The 12,742-nt window shown below is 36.4% G+C and overlaps 1 protein-coding gene across 1 annotated transcript; it reads left to right on the top strand.

Annotated features, from left to right (window-relative positions):
* The first annotated feature begins 9,410 nt into the window (after positions 1-9,410).
* On the top strand, positions 9,411-12,742 carry LOC107404282 (putative disease resistance protein RGA4). Its single transcript, XM_016011231.4, has one exon. It carries the CDS (start codon positions 9,497-9,499, stop codon positions 12,740-12,742), a length of 3,246 nt encoding a protein of 1,081 aa, XP_015866717.4. The 5' UTR covers positions 9,411-9,496.

Here is a 12,742-nt window from a genome sequence, read left to right as displayed (position 1 = left end):
ACAGACCTCAGCAAAAGAATTGGACCTTATTCAGAAAGTTCGTTCGGCCTAAGCACTTGTGCAAGCAGCAAGGATCAAGAGGTTTATTACAAATTATTATCTATATCAGCTTGTTCATCAGTTCCTTTAATGATCTTTAAAGTAAAAAAAAAAAAAAAAAAAAAAAAAAAAAAAAAAAAAAAAAAATAAGATTTCGAGGTGCAATAGATTAACATATAGCTAGAAAATGATAATTGTAGTAATTTACTAGTAAATTTGTTTTACTCTTCTTCCTTGGCAGACACTTGTTGGTAACATTCTTATCCTGAAAATATCTTGTAACTAAAGTTGCTAGTCCATAAAAAGTTTAATGATAGATTGCATGCATACCACTGTCAGGAACACTTGGTTTTTCATTCATGAACTAACTAATCCTTTTTCTTTGATGACATTTACAACTTACTGACATTGAAGAGTAAAAGGACAATGAACTCTTTGTTATTAGCAATTCGCAATTTTGCTTACTTGCCAGCTTCAAATAACCATATACATTAATTTGGTGCCAATATTTGATGTCCACTGTTGTGTTTGTGCTTCCGAAAGATGTAACGTCCTTGAACTGTTATAGTACATTCATATTTCAAATAATTAGTTATAGTTTATAGACAATCAAATTTTAGATGGCAGCAGTATTTCAATGGTGCAGAGACTCCCAGATGATTTTGACTTCATGAGCACAACCAATGGACTGTTAATATTGTATAGCCAGCGTTCTTATTACAATGGAGAATGCTATGCTCGACCACTTGTACTCGAGGAAATTTGTAACTACAAAACTTTGTTATTAATCTTGAGATTTTTTCTTTTTTTTTTTTTTTGACTTTTGTCCTTTCAAATTTTGGAAGGTTGCGAAATATGAATTTGTTGAGGGTCAACCTGTCTACTTGAAACAAATTTTCATTCTGTTATTGTTGAATTTTAAAGCAGCATATTTTCAGTTTGTACTTCTTTCCGAGAAACGTTTATTCTGTATTTGATGTGAGTTTTTGAACACATGTGCCTTAATTTGAATGTTTTTGGTGGCTTTGGAAAGCGATGCATCTGAAAGCAAGCCTACTATCTTTTGAAAATTGATTCACCCCAAGGCCCCCATCCTTGTACAACTTGGGCTCAGCAGGTTAGAAGATTTCTATGGAAAGAGTTCTGATGCCACGTAAAGATATGTCTTTAGGCTCACATATCTCAGTCCAAATCAAATAAAGCCCAGCAATACACATCTATATAATCCATGAAACAGGATGGCATGAGTTGGGTTTGAAGCATGAGGCTAGGCCATGCCTTGCCAGTAAGGGAATCAAAGGAAAGGACCTGAGGCTTGCCACCTTGGGAAAAATAAGAGCATCGAAAGAACATACCTTATGCCTCAATAATGCACTTGAACAGATATTTGCCTTCCCCACATAAAAAACTCCATGTGGAAATAAAAAGACAGCCCTATGCAAGTATAAATAGAGGAAATACTCAGTTAGCAAAGTTATGCAATCCTATCTATCTTGAATGAAAAACTATCTCTTATACCAATTACTGACTTAAGCATCGAATGGGACCTTATACGGCACTACTCCGGTGCCCTCGAAGCCTTTTCTTGCAGGTTGCTATGGCAATGAAACAGAGCTACAGAGCTAAATGCGGCCGTAGGGACAGTGGCAAGGATTCAAGCATTAACAAAAGTTATTGGTGGTTTTGGAAAGTTATGCTATTGAATACCTGCCTAAAATGTTTTGAAAATTGATTTACCAATCCGGTTATTTTATTTAACTGAATTGCATTTAAATCTTGTAAAATTGGATTTTCGGTCTCTTATAGCCATTTCTTTGGCACTTAATTAATGATTGTTGCTTTTGCCAAAGCACAGTAAAACCATGTACATGTAGAGGAGAGGGAGATTGTAAAAAGAATTCATTCAAATAGCAAATGTGAGAGATTGTTCATGTAAAAAGAATTCATTGAGGTAGCAAACTGAAAGAATGTAAAAATAATGTCCACACAGTTTGCCACATTTCTTTCTAATTTGCTCTTTAACAAAATCATTTTGAGCTTTGGTTCGTGCTTGTTGAGAGGCAATGTTGACATAGGACGGATGAACAACCAGTGGCAAAGAGGGCAACACCAGAGATGAAGCATCCTACTGTCATGGCCAACTTCTTTGTTGTAGAGGGATAACACAGCATCATTTTTCTTTATGCTCACAAAATAAAAGAAAACTGCATTGGTCTTTCACATAACAATCCCATGAATACCCACATAAAATTATCTAAAAATGCAACATGGTACGCAAGGAACAATGAAGATATGATTCATCAAATATTTACCCAAAAAAAAAAAAAAAAAAGGTTGATTCATCAATTCTTTAACCAACCAAATATGTATTGCAACTGTGTAATTTCATTCGAACAAAACAGCAAAAAAATACCACAATACATGATGCTCGACTACTCTTAAAGCACATTAACTGCCTCAACTATATTACTATCAAGTATCGTCACTTGGAAGAAAGAACTGATATGCAACGACATGTTAGAAAGGAAGAAGAGGAACATGCACCTTTTAGTGGTATTTCATCATACAAATAGTAGGCAATTATACTATTGATCATGCACCAGGTCTGTAGATTGTCTATAATTACAAATGGCAAAACAGAGTTAAGGATCCATACCTGAAGAGGGCTATGTTTTTTAAGGGAAATGAAAGTCAAAAAGCCTAGGGGTGGGGTTTTGTGGTGGTAAAGAGATGGGTATGATATATGTTGAGAGATGACACTTTTGCTGCTGTCATTTAGTTTTATATTTATGTTCTTTTAGTTTGTAAAATTATCTTGCTAGTTTATAACCATGTTTTTGTTAAATATTTGATGTATTAGGTAGCCAAGATATGGCTTAGTATGTGGCAACATGCTTACTACAGTTTTTAGTGAGATTAGTCACAAATTAGTATTGAAAATTGTTACATATATTTTGCTGCAATGAATATATACAGAGCTGGTTTTTGCCTTTGGTTTTTCACCATTTTTTGTGTTTTTTCTCTAGTTTTCTCATCTCTTTTCATTGTATTTTGCTTTCTAAAACCAACAATTAGTATCAGAGCCTCCCTTGATCTTTAAGGGCTGAGGTTTGTTCACATTTAAGAGAGTGAGCTGCAAAAGAACAAGAGTTGAGAAAGAAAGATAAGCACTTTTAGAGAGAGAAATAGACTTTTTACTATCTGTTTGTTAGAGAATGGCTTTAAGTCATTTTTCTACTCCATCTCCACTAATATTTACAGGTGAAAATTACACTATATGATCCATTAAAATGGAAGCTTATGTGCAAACTTTTGATTTATGGGAAGTTACAGAATTTGGGATAGATCCAAAACCTTTTGTAGCAAATCCTACTGTGGCTCAATTGAAACAGCACAATGAGGAGGTTACAGAAAAATACAAGGCCTTATGAGCTATCTACTCTTCCGTTTCAAAGGTCATATTTACATGGATTATGGCTAGCACTATAGCCAAGGAGGGCTGGGATATTCCAAAGGAGGAATTGTAGGGAAGTACAAAAACAAGACAGATACAAGTTTTGAAACTTATAAAAGAATTCAAAACTTTAAAAATGAAGGACATAGAGCTTGTGAAGGAATTTACTAATAGACTTCTCAAGGTTGTGAATCAGATAAGGGTTCTTGGAGAAGAGTTACCTAATAAAAGAGTGGTGGAGAAGGTGCTCGCTGGTTTGCCAGAGAAGCTTGAAGGTAAAATTTCTTCTTCAAAAGAATCTACAGATCTAAGTCAGATTTCATTATCAGGACCTATTAATGCTCTTCAAGCACAGAGCAAAGGAGATCTATGAGGTAGGAGGAGAATGCATAGTGTGCTTTGTTTGCAAAGAAAAAAGGAAAAGCCATTGCATCTGCTCCAAAGAAGCAAGGTAGTGAAAAGAAAGATAAAGGCAAAGTTATTATCAGCTCAAGCAAAGATTGGGAAAATAATAGGTTTGGACCTTGCTATCACCATAAAAAGGATGGTCATACAGCAAAACTTTTTACTGGTTTAGACCAAATGTGCAATGTAGATCATGTAAGTAGTTTGGATATGCTGAGAAAGTATGCGAAAGGAAGGGTGAACAAGTGCAGCAAACAAATCCAACTCAAGTTCCTAAAGAAACACAATCAAAAGAAGATATATTAGTTGTAGGCGCCTGTTTGGCAACTAGCAATGGTAAAGGAGCATGGTTGTAGATAATGGCTGTACAAATCACATGACTTATGATGAGAAACTGTTTAAACACCTTAATAGGAGCTTTGTTTCAAAAGTGAAGATTGGGAATGGAGCCTTTACTAATGCTCTTGGCAAAGGAGAATTTGCAGTAGACGCACCAACAGGTACTAAAATTATTTCTGATGTTCTTTATGTAGCTGAAATTAGTAAGAACTTATTGAGTGTGGGACAAATGTTAGATAAAGGATATTCCTTGAGTTTTTCCAACAAATCCTGCAAAATATTTGATTCATAAGGGGCTGAAGCGTTGACTGTTGCTATGAAAGATAAGAGTTTTACTGTTAATTTACAAAGGCAAAATCAGATGTGTTGCTGCCTTCCAAAATTCAAGGCAATGGTGGAGAATCTAGCTTAGTAGAGCATCAAGGTGATTAGATCTGAAAATGGAACCGAGTATACAGCTCAAAAAATTGAAAGTTTATATAGAAGACTTGTGTAATTCATCAATTCACTAGTCCTTACACTCCTCAACAAAATGGGGTTAGTCAGAGGAAGAATAGAAGAGTTATGGAGATGGCCAGGTACTTGTTATTTGAGAATAACATGCCAAAACAATTTTGGGCTGAGGTAGTAAATACTTTTGTATATTTGCTTAATAGTTGATTCAAAAATTTCATATGAAGTGTGGTTCGGAGTTAAAGCAACTGTGAAGTATTTGAGGATCTTTGGCAACATATAGTACATGCTTGTTCCAGAGGTTAAAAGAGATAAATTAGATAAAAAGGTTAATGTTGGCATTTTTGTTGGTTATTAACATAACCAAAAGTTATAGGTGTATCCCTTGAAATCTAACAAGCCTATGATATGCAGAGATGTATTTATAGATGAATTTTTGCTACTTGGGATTAAACAAAAGAGGAGGTTCAATCATACAAGAATGAGGTTAGCATTCCTCAAGATGAAGTTGAGGAGGAGTTATTTTCATATGATGAAAATATTATTGGAATCAGAGGTACAAAAATTTTGACTTAAGTGTATGATAGCTGTAACTTGGCTTTGAGTGATCCTACCATAGTTGAGGAAGCAAATCAATTTGAAGAATGGAGAGATGCTATGTAAGCTGAAATGAACATGATTGAAAGAAACAAAACTTGGGAACTGGTGAACAAGCCTGAATATAAAATGCAATTTGAGTAAAATGGACTTTTAGGATAAAGTATAATGTTGATGATTCTATGAGAAAACTTAAAGCAAGATTGGTTATTAAAGGTTATGTTCAACAACCTGGAATTGATTTCAGAGAAGCTTTTGCATCAGTTGAAAGAATGGAGACAATTAGGCTTTTACTAACAATTTCAGCTTAAAAATGTTAGAGAGTGTTTTATTTAGACGTTAAATCTGCATTTCTAAATGGAATATTGTAGGAGGTGATTTATGTGCAATACAATGAAAGTTTTATTGTTTCTGGTAATGTAGACAAAGTTTATAGATTGCATAAAGCTCTTTATGGCCTTAAATAGGCTTCTAGAGCCTGGTATAGTAGAGTTGATGCCTACTTGGTGCAGTAAGGGTTCAAGATAATGGCAGCTTGCTGATTGTTTCTTTATATGTTGATGATTTGATAGTGACAGGAAGTGATATCCATCAAATTCAAAAATTTAATCTTACCATGAAGAAAAAGTTTGAAATGATTGATTTAGTATTTTCTTAGTATTAAGGTATGACAGTGATTTCTTATTTCAGAAGAAATATGTCATTGACTTGCTCAAGAAATTTGATTGGGAGAAGTGCAAATTAGTTACAACTAAAATGATGTAAAATTTGAAGCTCAAGAAGGAAGAGGGATATGCTAAAATTGATATTTCAACTTATAGAAGTCTCATTACGAGCTCGTTTGTATTTGTTTTTTTTGCTAGGCTTGATATTATTTTTATTATGTGTGGGTTGACCTTCACAAATGCATTATTCTACAGCAAAAATGGTATTGTGATATATTGAAAGTATTGCAAATTATGAAGTTTGGTTTTTTAAGCTTGATGGATGCAAATGGGAAGGTTATAAAGATAATGATTGAGCCGGAAACATAGATGACTTGAAGACTACTTCGGCTACCTGTTTTCCCATAGTTTAGGTCCATTCTTATAGAATTCGAAGAGGCAAGCTACAATGGCTCAATCCACAAGTTGAAGTTAAATATATCTCTGTTGAAGCTGATGCAAATCAAGGCTTGTGGCTGAGAAAGTTGCTTAGTGATTTGAATTAGAAGCGAGAGAAAACAACGGTTATTTGTGATAACTAATCTGGAAAAAATCTAGTTCAGCATATTGCAAAACTAAACACATTCCAATTGAGTATCATGCCGTGAGGGATGCTGAAAGAAATGGAGAAGTGAAGTTGATCCATATCACTTCAGAGGATCAACTAGCTGATATTTTCAGCAAAGCTTTGCCTAAAGACAGATTTGAAATGTTGAGAGAAAAGCCTAGTGTTTTCAATCAGAGTGCCAAGGAGTGTTGAGAGATGACATTTTTGCTGCTTCTTTTAGTTAGCTTTTCATGTTCTTTTAGTTTGTTTGACGTTAGTTTGTGAAACTATCTTGCCGGTTTATAACTATGTTTTTGTTAAATATCTAATATATTGGATAGTCAAAATATAGCTTAGCATGTGGCAATGTGGTTGCTGCAGTTTTTACTGTAATGAAAATATCTAAAGTTGGTTTTTGCCTGTTAGGTTTTTCACCATTTTTTGTGTTTTTTTCTCTGGTTTTTTCATCTCTTTTCGTTGTTGTTTTGCTCTCTAAAACCACCATTACAATTGTATGAAAAGCAATTTCAGTTCAAGATAATTAATCTGAATTACTTGGGTCGATCAATTATCATATACGCAAATCCAATTGCACATCTGTTGGGCTAAGAAAAGAGAGTAATAACCGATGAGAGATAAGATCACTGGCTAGGAAGTAGGACGAAGGAAGTGATTCGCGGAAGATTGTGACGCAAGGAAGTTCTTGGTTAAGGGTGCATATTTGTCCCTGGTTAATGGGTACGAGGTCGATCCCTGGGTGCCATCGTTACCAAATTTTACCCTTCAGGCTGTTAGGAACGTTGATACCAGCAGGTGGAGGATGGTAGCAGAATTCAAAGACCTGGAGCACAACACCTGGAATGTGGAGCTGGTAAGGAAGAAGTTTGAGGAGCAATCTGCTAATGGCATTTTGAATTTGGAATGGCCAAATCCTCAATGCGAGGGTAGACTCTTATGGATTAGCTCAAACCCAGAATCCTTTTCAGTTTGCAATGCGTATCTTATATTCAGAATGGGTAATGAGAATGGGGATTCATTGTGGAAGATGCTACGAAACTTGGCAATTCATGAGAGCTGAAGGTGTTTCTTTGGAGAATGGCACAGGAGGTTCTACCGACGAAGGAAGTGAGATGACGATGTGGTTTGTGGTTTGTGTGTGTGTGTGGGGGGGGGGGGGGGGGGGGGGGTGACAGAGACTATCTTTCACTTATTTAAAGAGTGTCAATTGACCAAACTGATAGCTTTTGCTAGTAAGTGGAGTTTCAAGCTGGATAAGTGGCAAGTTACAAATTTGAAGGATTTGATTGATTTCTGTGTGTTGGGAACAACTTGTCGTGCTAAAGAGAGCAATTTTGTGTTGGTGTTCTTGGCAACCCTTTGTTTTTTTTTTTTTTTTAATTGTATCTGGAACCTGAGAAACAAGAACAATATTTGAGGGAAACCGGAATATCATGGATTTTGCCTTTGTCTTTAGAAAGATTGGTGGAAGATTTTTTGTTTCATTTTGAGGAATGCGGAGATAGGGAGCTTTTTGTCTGGAATTGGAATTGGTTGGATGCCTCCGGCCAAGGGATGGTGTTAAAAGGAGAAGCAGGCGGCTGCAGCGATGGTGGTAAGAGATTATAGGGGAAGACTCATTCATGTGGCCACTTCCCATGCGGCAGAAATCAAAACTCTCGTTTTGGCTATGGGCGTGGCATTCCCAACAGGGATGGTCTTTCCTTCAATGGCACCTCTGGGCGGTTAAGGAAATCAATGAGGATTTTGACCCTTGTAGGTGCAACACCAGGCAGGACATCATCCTTCAAATTCCTACTAGGATGAGTCAGTCTAGTTGGACTTTGACTTGGGACCCACCTCGCTTGTCCTTCAAATTATCTTGCCAACCAGGTAGCTGCATAATCTCTTGCTAAAATATTACTTTTTAAAATACTAATATGATTGATATAATAATGTATATACAAATATATTTTTGATGACTAGAAAATAATATGATGTTGTTTATTTCACTTATACGTGTATTCAGATTATTTTAATTTATTGACTATTTATATATATGACCAGGTTAGTCGGTAAAAAATTGGTAGCTACAAGATTATTCACTATACTATCAATGTTTATATCTTTACTGTACAATTGTAACGAGGAGATGACTTTTTCAAAACATAAAAAGAAAAGAAAAGAAAAAAGGAGAGGAGATGATCAAATCAAACTTCTGAATAGATCAGAAAATATATTTATTCTGATTTAATAATAAAGTTAGTTTTGTTTTGTTTTCTGTTTTTTGTTTTTGCTTTGTTTCATTTTTTTTTTTTCTTCCTTTTAAGTTGTTTTGTTAAGTCATGATAATAATATAAAATATGCACAAATAATATTTGTATTTTTCACAGAAAAAATAAAAAAAATGGTTAAGGTTCCCAGGCGGCTGCAGAATATATGGTGGATCTCATTGCGCGTTTGTTGGGCTGCAGCTAGCATAGAGAGAACCATCCCCATATAATTTACAATATCACATTTCTTTTGCTTCCAACACTCTCCTTGAGTCTGTTGTCATCTGCATCATTTTGTTTTTCAAATTTTGTCCCTTTACATGTCAAATTTTGTGCTCCGGCAATGCATGGACCACTAGCTGCAAAGAACCAATCATTTAAATCACGGTTTCCCACTTTTGCAATTTGTTTAAAACGCAAATGCACCATTAGCTAATTTTTTAATCAGCACATTACATCATGCCATGTTACCTCCACAAAACAACATTTATTTTTATATTTGACAGAAGAATTTTAATAAACAAGACCTTCAAAGGAACCAAAGTTGACTACAACACCAGCTGCAATGGGAACCAAATAGTTGCTTTTATCATTTAGGAAATTGAATAGAGAAAGGAAAAGTATCCATTTCCATTGGTGTACTTGCATTGCAATTCCTTCTCTGTCTTTCGAGCTTTCTTCAAAGCCAATGGCAGAAGCTGTGCTCTTTGGTATTGCTGAAAGGATCATTGGTAGACTGGGTTCTGCAGCTGTACAAGAGATTGGCTCTCTCTGGGGTGTAGAAGAAGAGCTTCAAGAACTCGAAAACACCATTTCAACAATCAAGGATGTGCTTCTTGATGCAGAGGAGCAGCAGGCCCATAACCGTCAAGTTAGGAACTGGCTTAAAAGGCTTGAAGGTGTAGTTAATGATGCTGATGACTTGTTGGATGTGTTTTCAACTGAAGCTTTGCGAAGAAGTCTGTTGCCCGGAAACAATTTGGGCAAGCAGGTGCGTACTTTCTTTTCATCCTCCAACCAAATTGCTTTTCGGTTGAAGATGGCTTCCAAATTAAAAGATCTGAAGAAGAAAATTGATGTCATTGCAGCGGATAGAATCCGCTTCAATTTGATGGAAAGTCGTGAACAAACAGTTAGTGTTGTTAGTAGAGTGAGAGATCAGACTCACTCATTTGTACCTCGTGACGAGGTTATTGGGAGGGAAGATGATAAAACGGCAATCATTGAACTTTTGTTGGACTCCGAAGTCAAAGGAAATGTGCCAGTCATTCCTATAGTTGGTATTGGAGGACTGGGAAAAACTACACTTGCTCAACTAGTTTTCAATGACCAAAGAGTCCAACAACATTTTGAGTTGAGGATGTGGGTGTGTGTCTCTGATGTTTTTGATGTGAAACTGTTGGTTAGGAAAATCGTTGAATCTGCATGTAATAAGAGTCTAGCAAACATTGAGATGGAAAGGTTGCAAAAAGAGGTTCGAGAACAAATAAATGGAAAGTGTTACCTCCTTGTTCTTGATGACATATGGAATGAGAATCGTCAAAAATGGCTTGACCTAAAAAAATTATTGACAAATGGTGCAGAGGGGAGTAGAATAGTAGTTACAACTCGAAGTAAGAAAGTTGCGAAGATTACAGGAGGCACTATGCATCCATATGAACTAGGAGTTTTGGACGAAAACCAGTCTTGGTCTTTGTTTAAAAAAATGGCTTTTGAGGAAGGAAAAGAGCCAACTAACAATGATGTGATGGAAATTGGGATGAAGATTGTAAAGAAGTGTGGAGGAATTCCTCTTGCATTAAAGACAATTGGAAGCATGTTGTACTTCAAAAATCCAGAGACGGAGTGGTGGTCCTTTGATGAAAATGAACTGCCAAACATATCTCAAGAAGCAGAAGATATTATCCCAACATTTAAATTGAGTTATGATCATCTCCCATCACATTTGAAGCATTGTTTTGCTTATTGCAGCTTATTCCCTAAAGACCATGAGTTTTATGTACAAAATCTAATAAAACTGTGGACAGCACAAGGGTTTGTTTTTAAGACATCAAATTCAAACCTATGTTTGGAGGATGTAGGTCTCGAGTATTTTACGGATTTACTTTGGCGGTCTTTCTTCCAAGAGGCTGAATTAGATGAGTTGGGAAGCATAACAAAGTGCAAAATGCATGATCTCATGCATGATCTTGCAAAGTTAGTCACAGGGACGGAGTGCACTATGCTTGGTTCAGATGGAGATGATATTATCAAAGAAACACATCATGTTTCATTTGACATTCAATTGAATTCAACCAAGGATTTCCAAACTTCATTGGCTCATCCAAGCAAGATTCGTACAATTCTTCTGTTCAAGGCATATTATGACTCAGGTCCTCTCCTGTTTTCTCCTGTGAATGTGAAAATCCATGATTCTTTTATTTCCAATGTTAAGTTCCTACGCACATTGGATTTGCATGATTTAGGGATTGAGAAATTGACAAATGCTATTGGCAACTTAAAGCATTTGAGATATCTTGATCTTTCTAAGAATAGACACATGAAGAAACTGCCAGATTCTATTACCAAGCTGCACAATTTGCATACACTAAAACTCTCCGTTTGTATCAGACTCCAAGGTCTGCCAAGTGACCTTGGGAAACTAGTCAATCTCAGACATCTTGAGATTGATGGGTGTGAAGGTTTGGCTTATCTGCCACGTGGGCTGAGTCAGCTGACCAATCTTCAGACATTAACAGATTTTCCATTAACCAGAGGAAAAGGTGCTGAGCCAAACGAACTAGCAAGACTAAACAACTTGAGAGGAAGGCCTCTTATCAACCATTTGAGATATGGACAAGATTTTAGTGTGGACTACAATGCTGCCAATTTGAAGGAAAAACAGTACGTGCAGGCCTTATCTTTAAGTTGGTGTTCAGATGTAGAAGCTGGGAGCACAGAGCCTGCTGGTTTTGAAGAATCATTGGAAGGCCTCCAGCCACATCCAAATCTCAAGGAATTGAACTTATGTTATTATAGGGGAATCGGATTTGGTAGTTGGCTTCCTTCACTCACCAAATTGATCTCATTTAGATTGTGGAGATGCAGTGAATGCCAAAATCTGCCACCATTGAATCAGTTTCCATCACTGAAGGTATTGTCTGTGGAGGAGTTGCCTGCTTTGGAGTATATTTCAAACGAGGATGATGCTTTCAGATGCTCATCATCAAATACATTTTTACAATCCCTCCAAAAACTCCACCTTATCAAATTACCTAATTTAAAGGGATGGTGGAGGGATGTAGTCAATATTCAACAAAATAACATGTTGCCTTCATTTCCTTCTCTTTCTACATTGATTATTGAAGAATGTCCTGAGCTCACATGCATGCCACTTTACCCAAATTTGGAAGAACAGTTGGTTCTCAGAAATACTAGATGGATGCCATTTGAACAAACGATGAAGATCGTTGCAAGACCATGTGTATCAATAACATCAGCAACAGGGGGAACAACATCACCATCATCGTCGTTATCATCAACTTCCAGCTCCTCTCCTCTGGCCAAGTTGAAGGCTCTGCATATTGCTTGCATCGAGGAATTAGAATCTCTCTCAAATTTGAGTAGCTTCATTTCTCTCAAGTACCTGAAGGTTGAGAACTGTTCTAATTTGAAGCAATTGTCTCCTGGTATTCAACATCTTGCCTCGCTTCAAGAGCTGTTGATTTCCAACTGTCCTAAAGTAGAGTATCTGTGCAATGAAGATGCTGCTATCTGTACCACCCTGCAAAAACTCCAAATTCTTCGGTGTGATAGTTTGATTGCTATTCCAGAGTGCATTTGCAATCTCAGATATCTTAAAGAATTGGAGATTCGGGAATGCCCCAATTTGACATCGGTGCCCCAAGGGATACGCAACCTGTCCTCTGTCCAAAAACTGAAGATTGACTTTTGA

Source organism: Ziziphus jujuba, chromosome 1 (genome assembly GCF_031755915.1).
Source record: "Ziziphus jujuba cultivar Dongzao chromosome 1, ASM3175591v1".
Taxonomy (NCBI): Eukaryota; Viridiplantae; Streptophyta; class Magnoliopsida; order Rosales; family Rhamnaceae; genus Ziziphus; species Ziziphus jujuba.
The sequence above is the reverse complement of the archived record's forward strand: the minus strand, read 5'-3'. Positions and strand labels throughout refer to the sequence as shown.

Excerpts from the sequence above, each read along its gene's own strand:
- LOC107404282 (XM_016011231.4), top strand. The coding sequence starts at position 9,497 with ATGGCAGAAGCTGTGCTCTTTGGTATTGCTGAAAGGATCATTGGTAGA.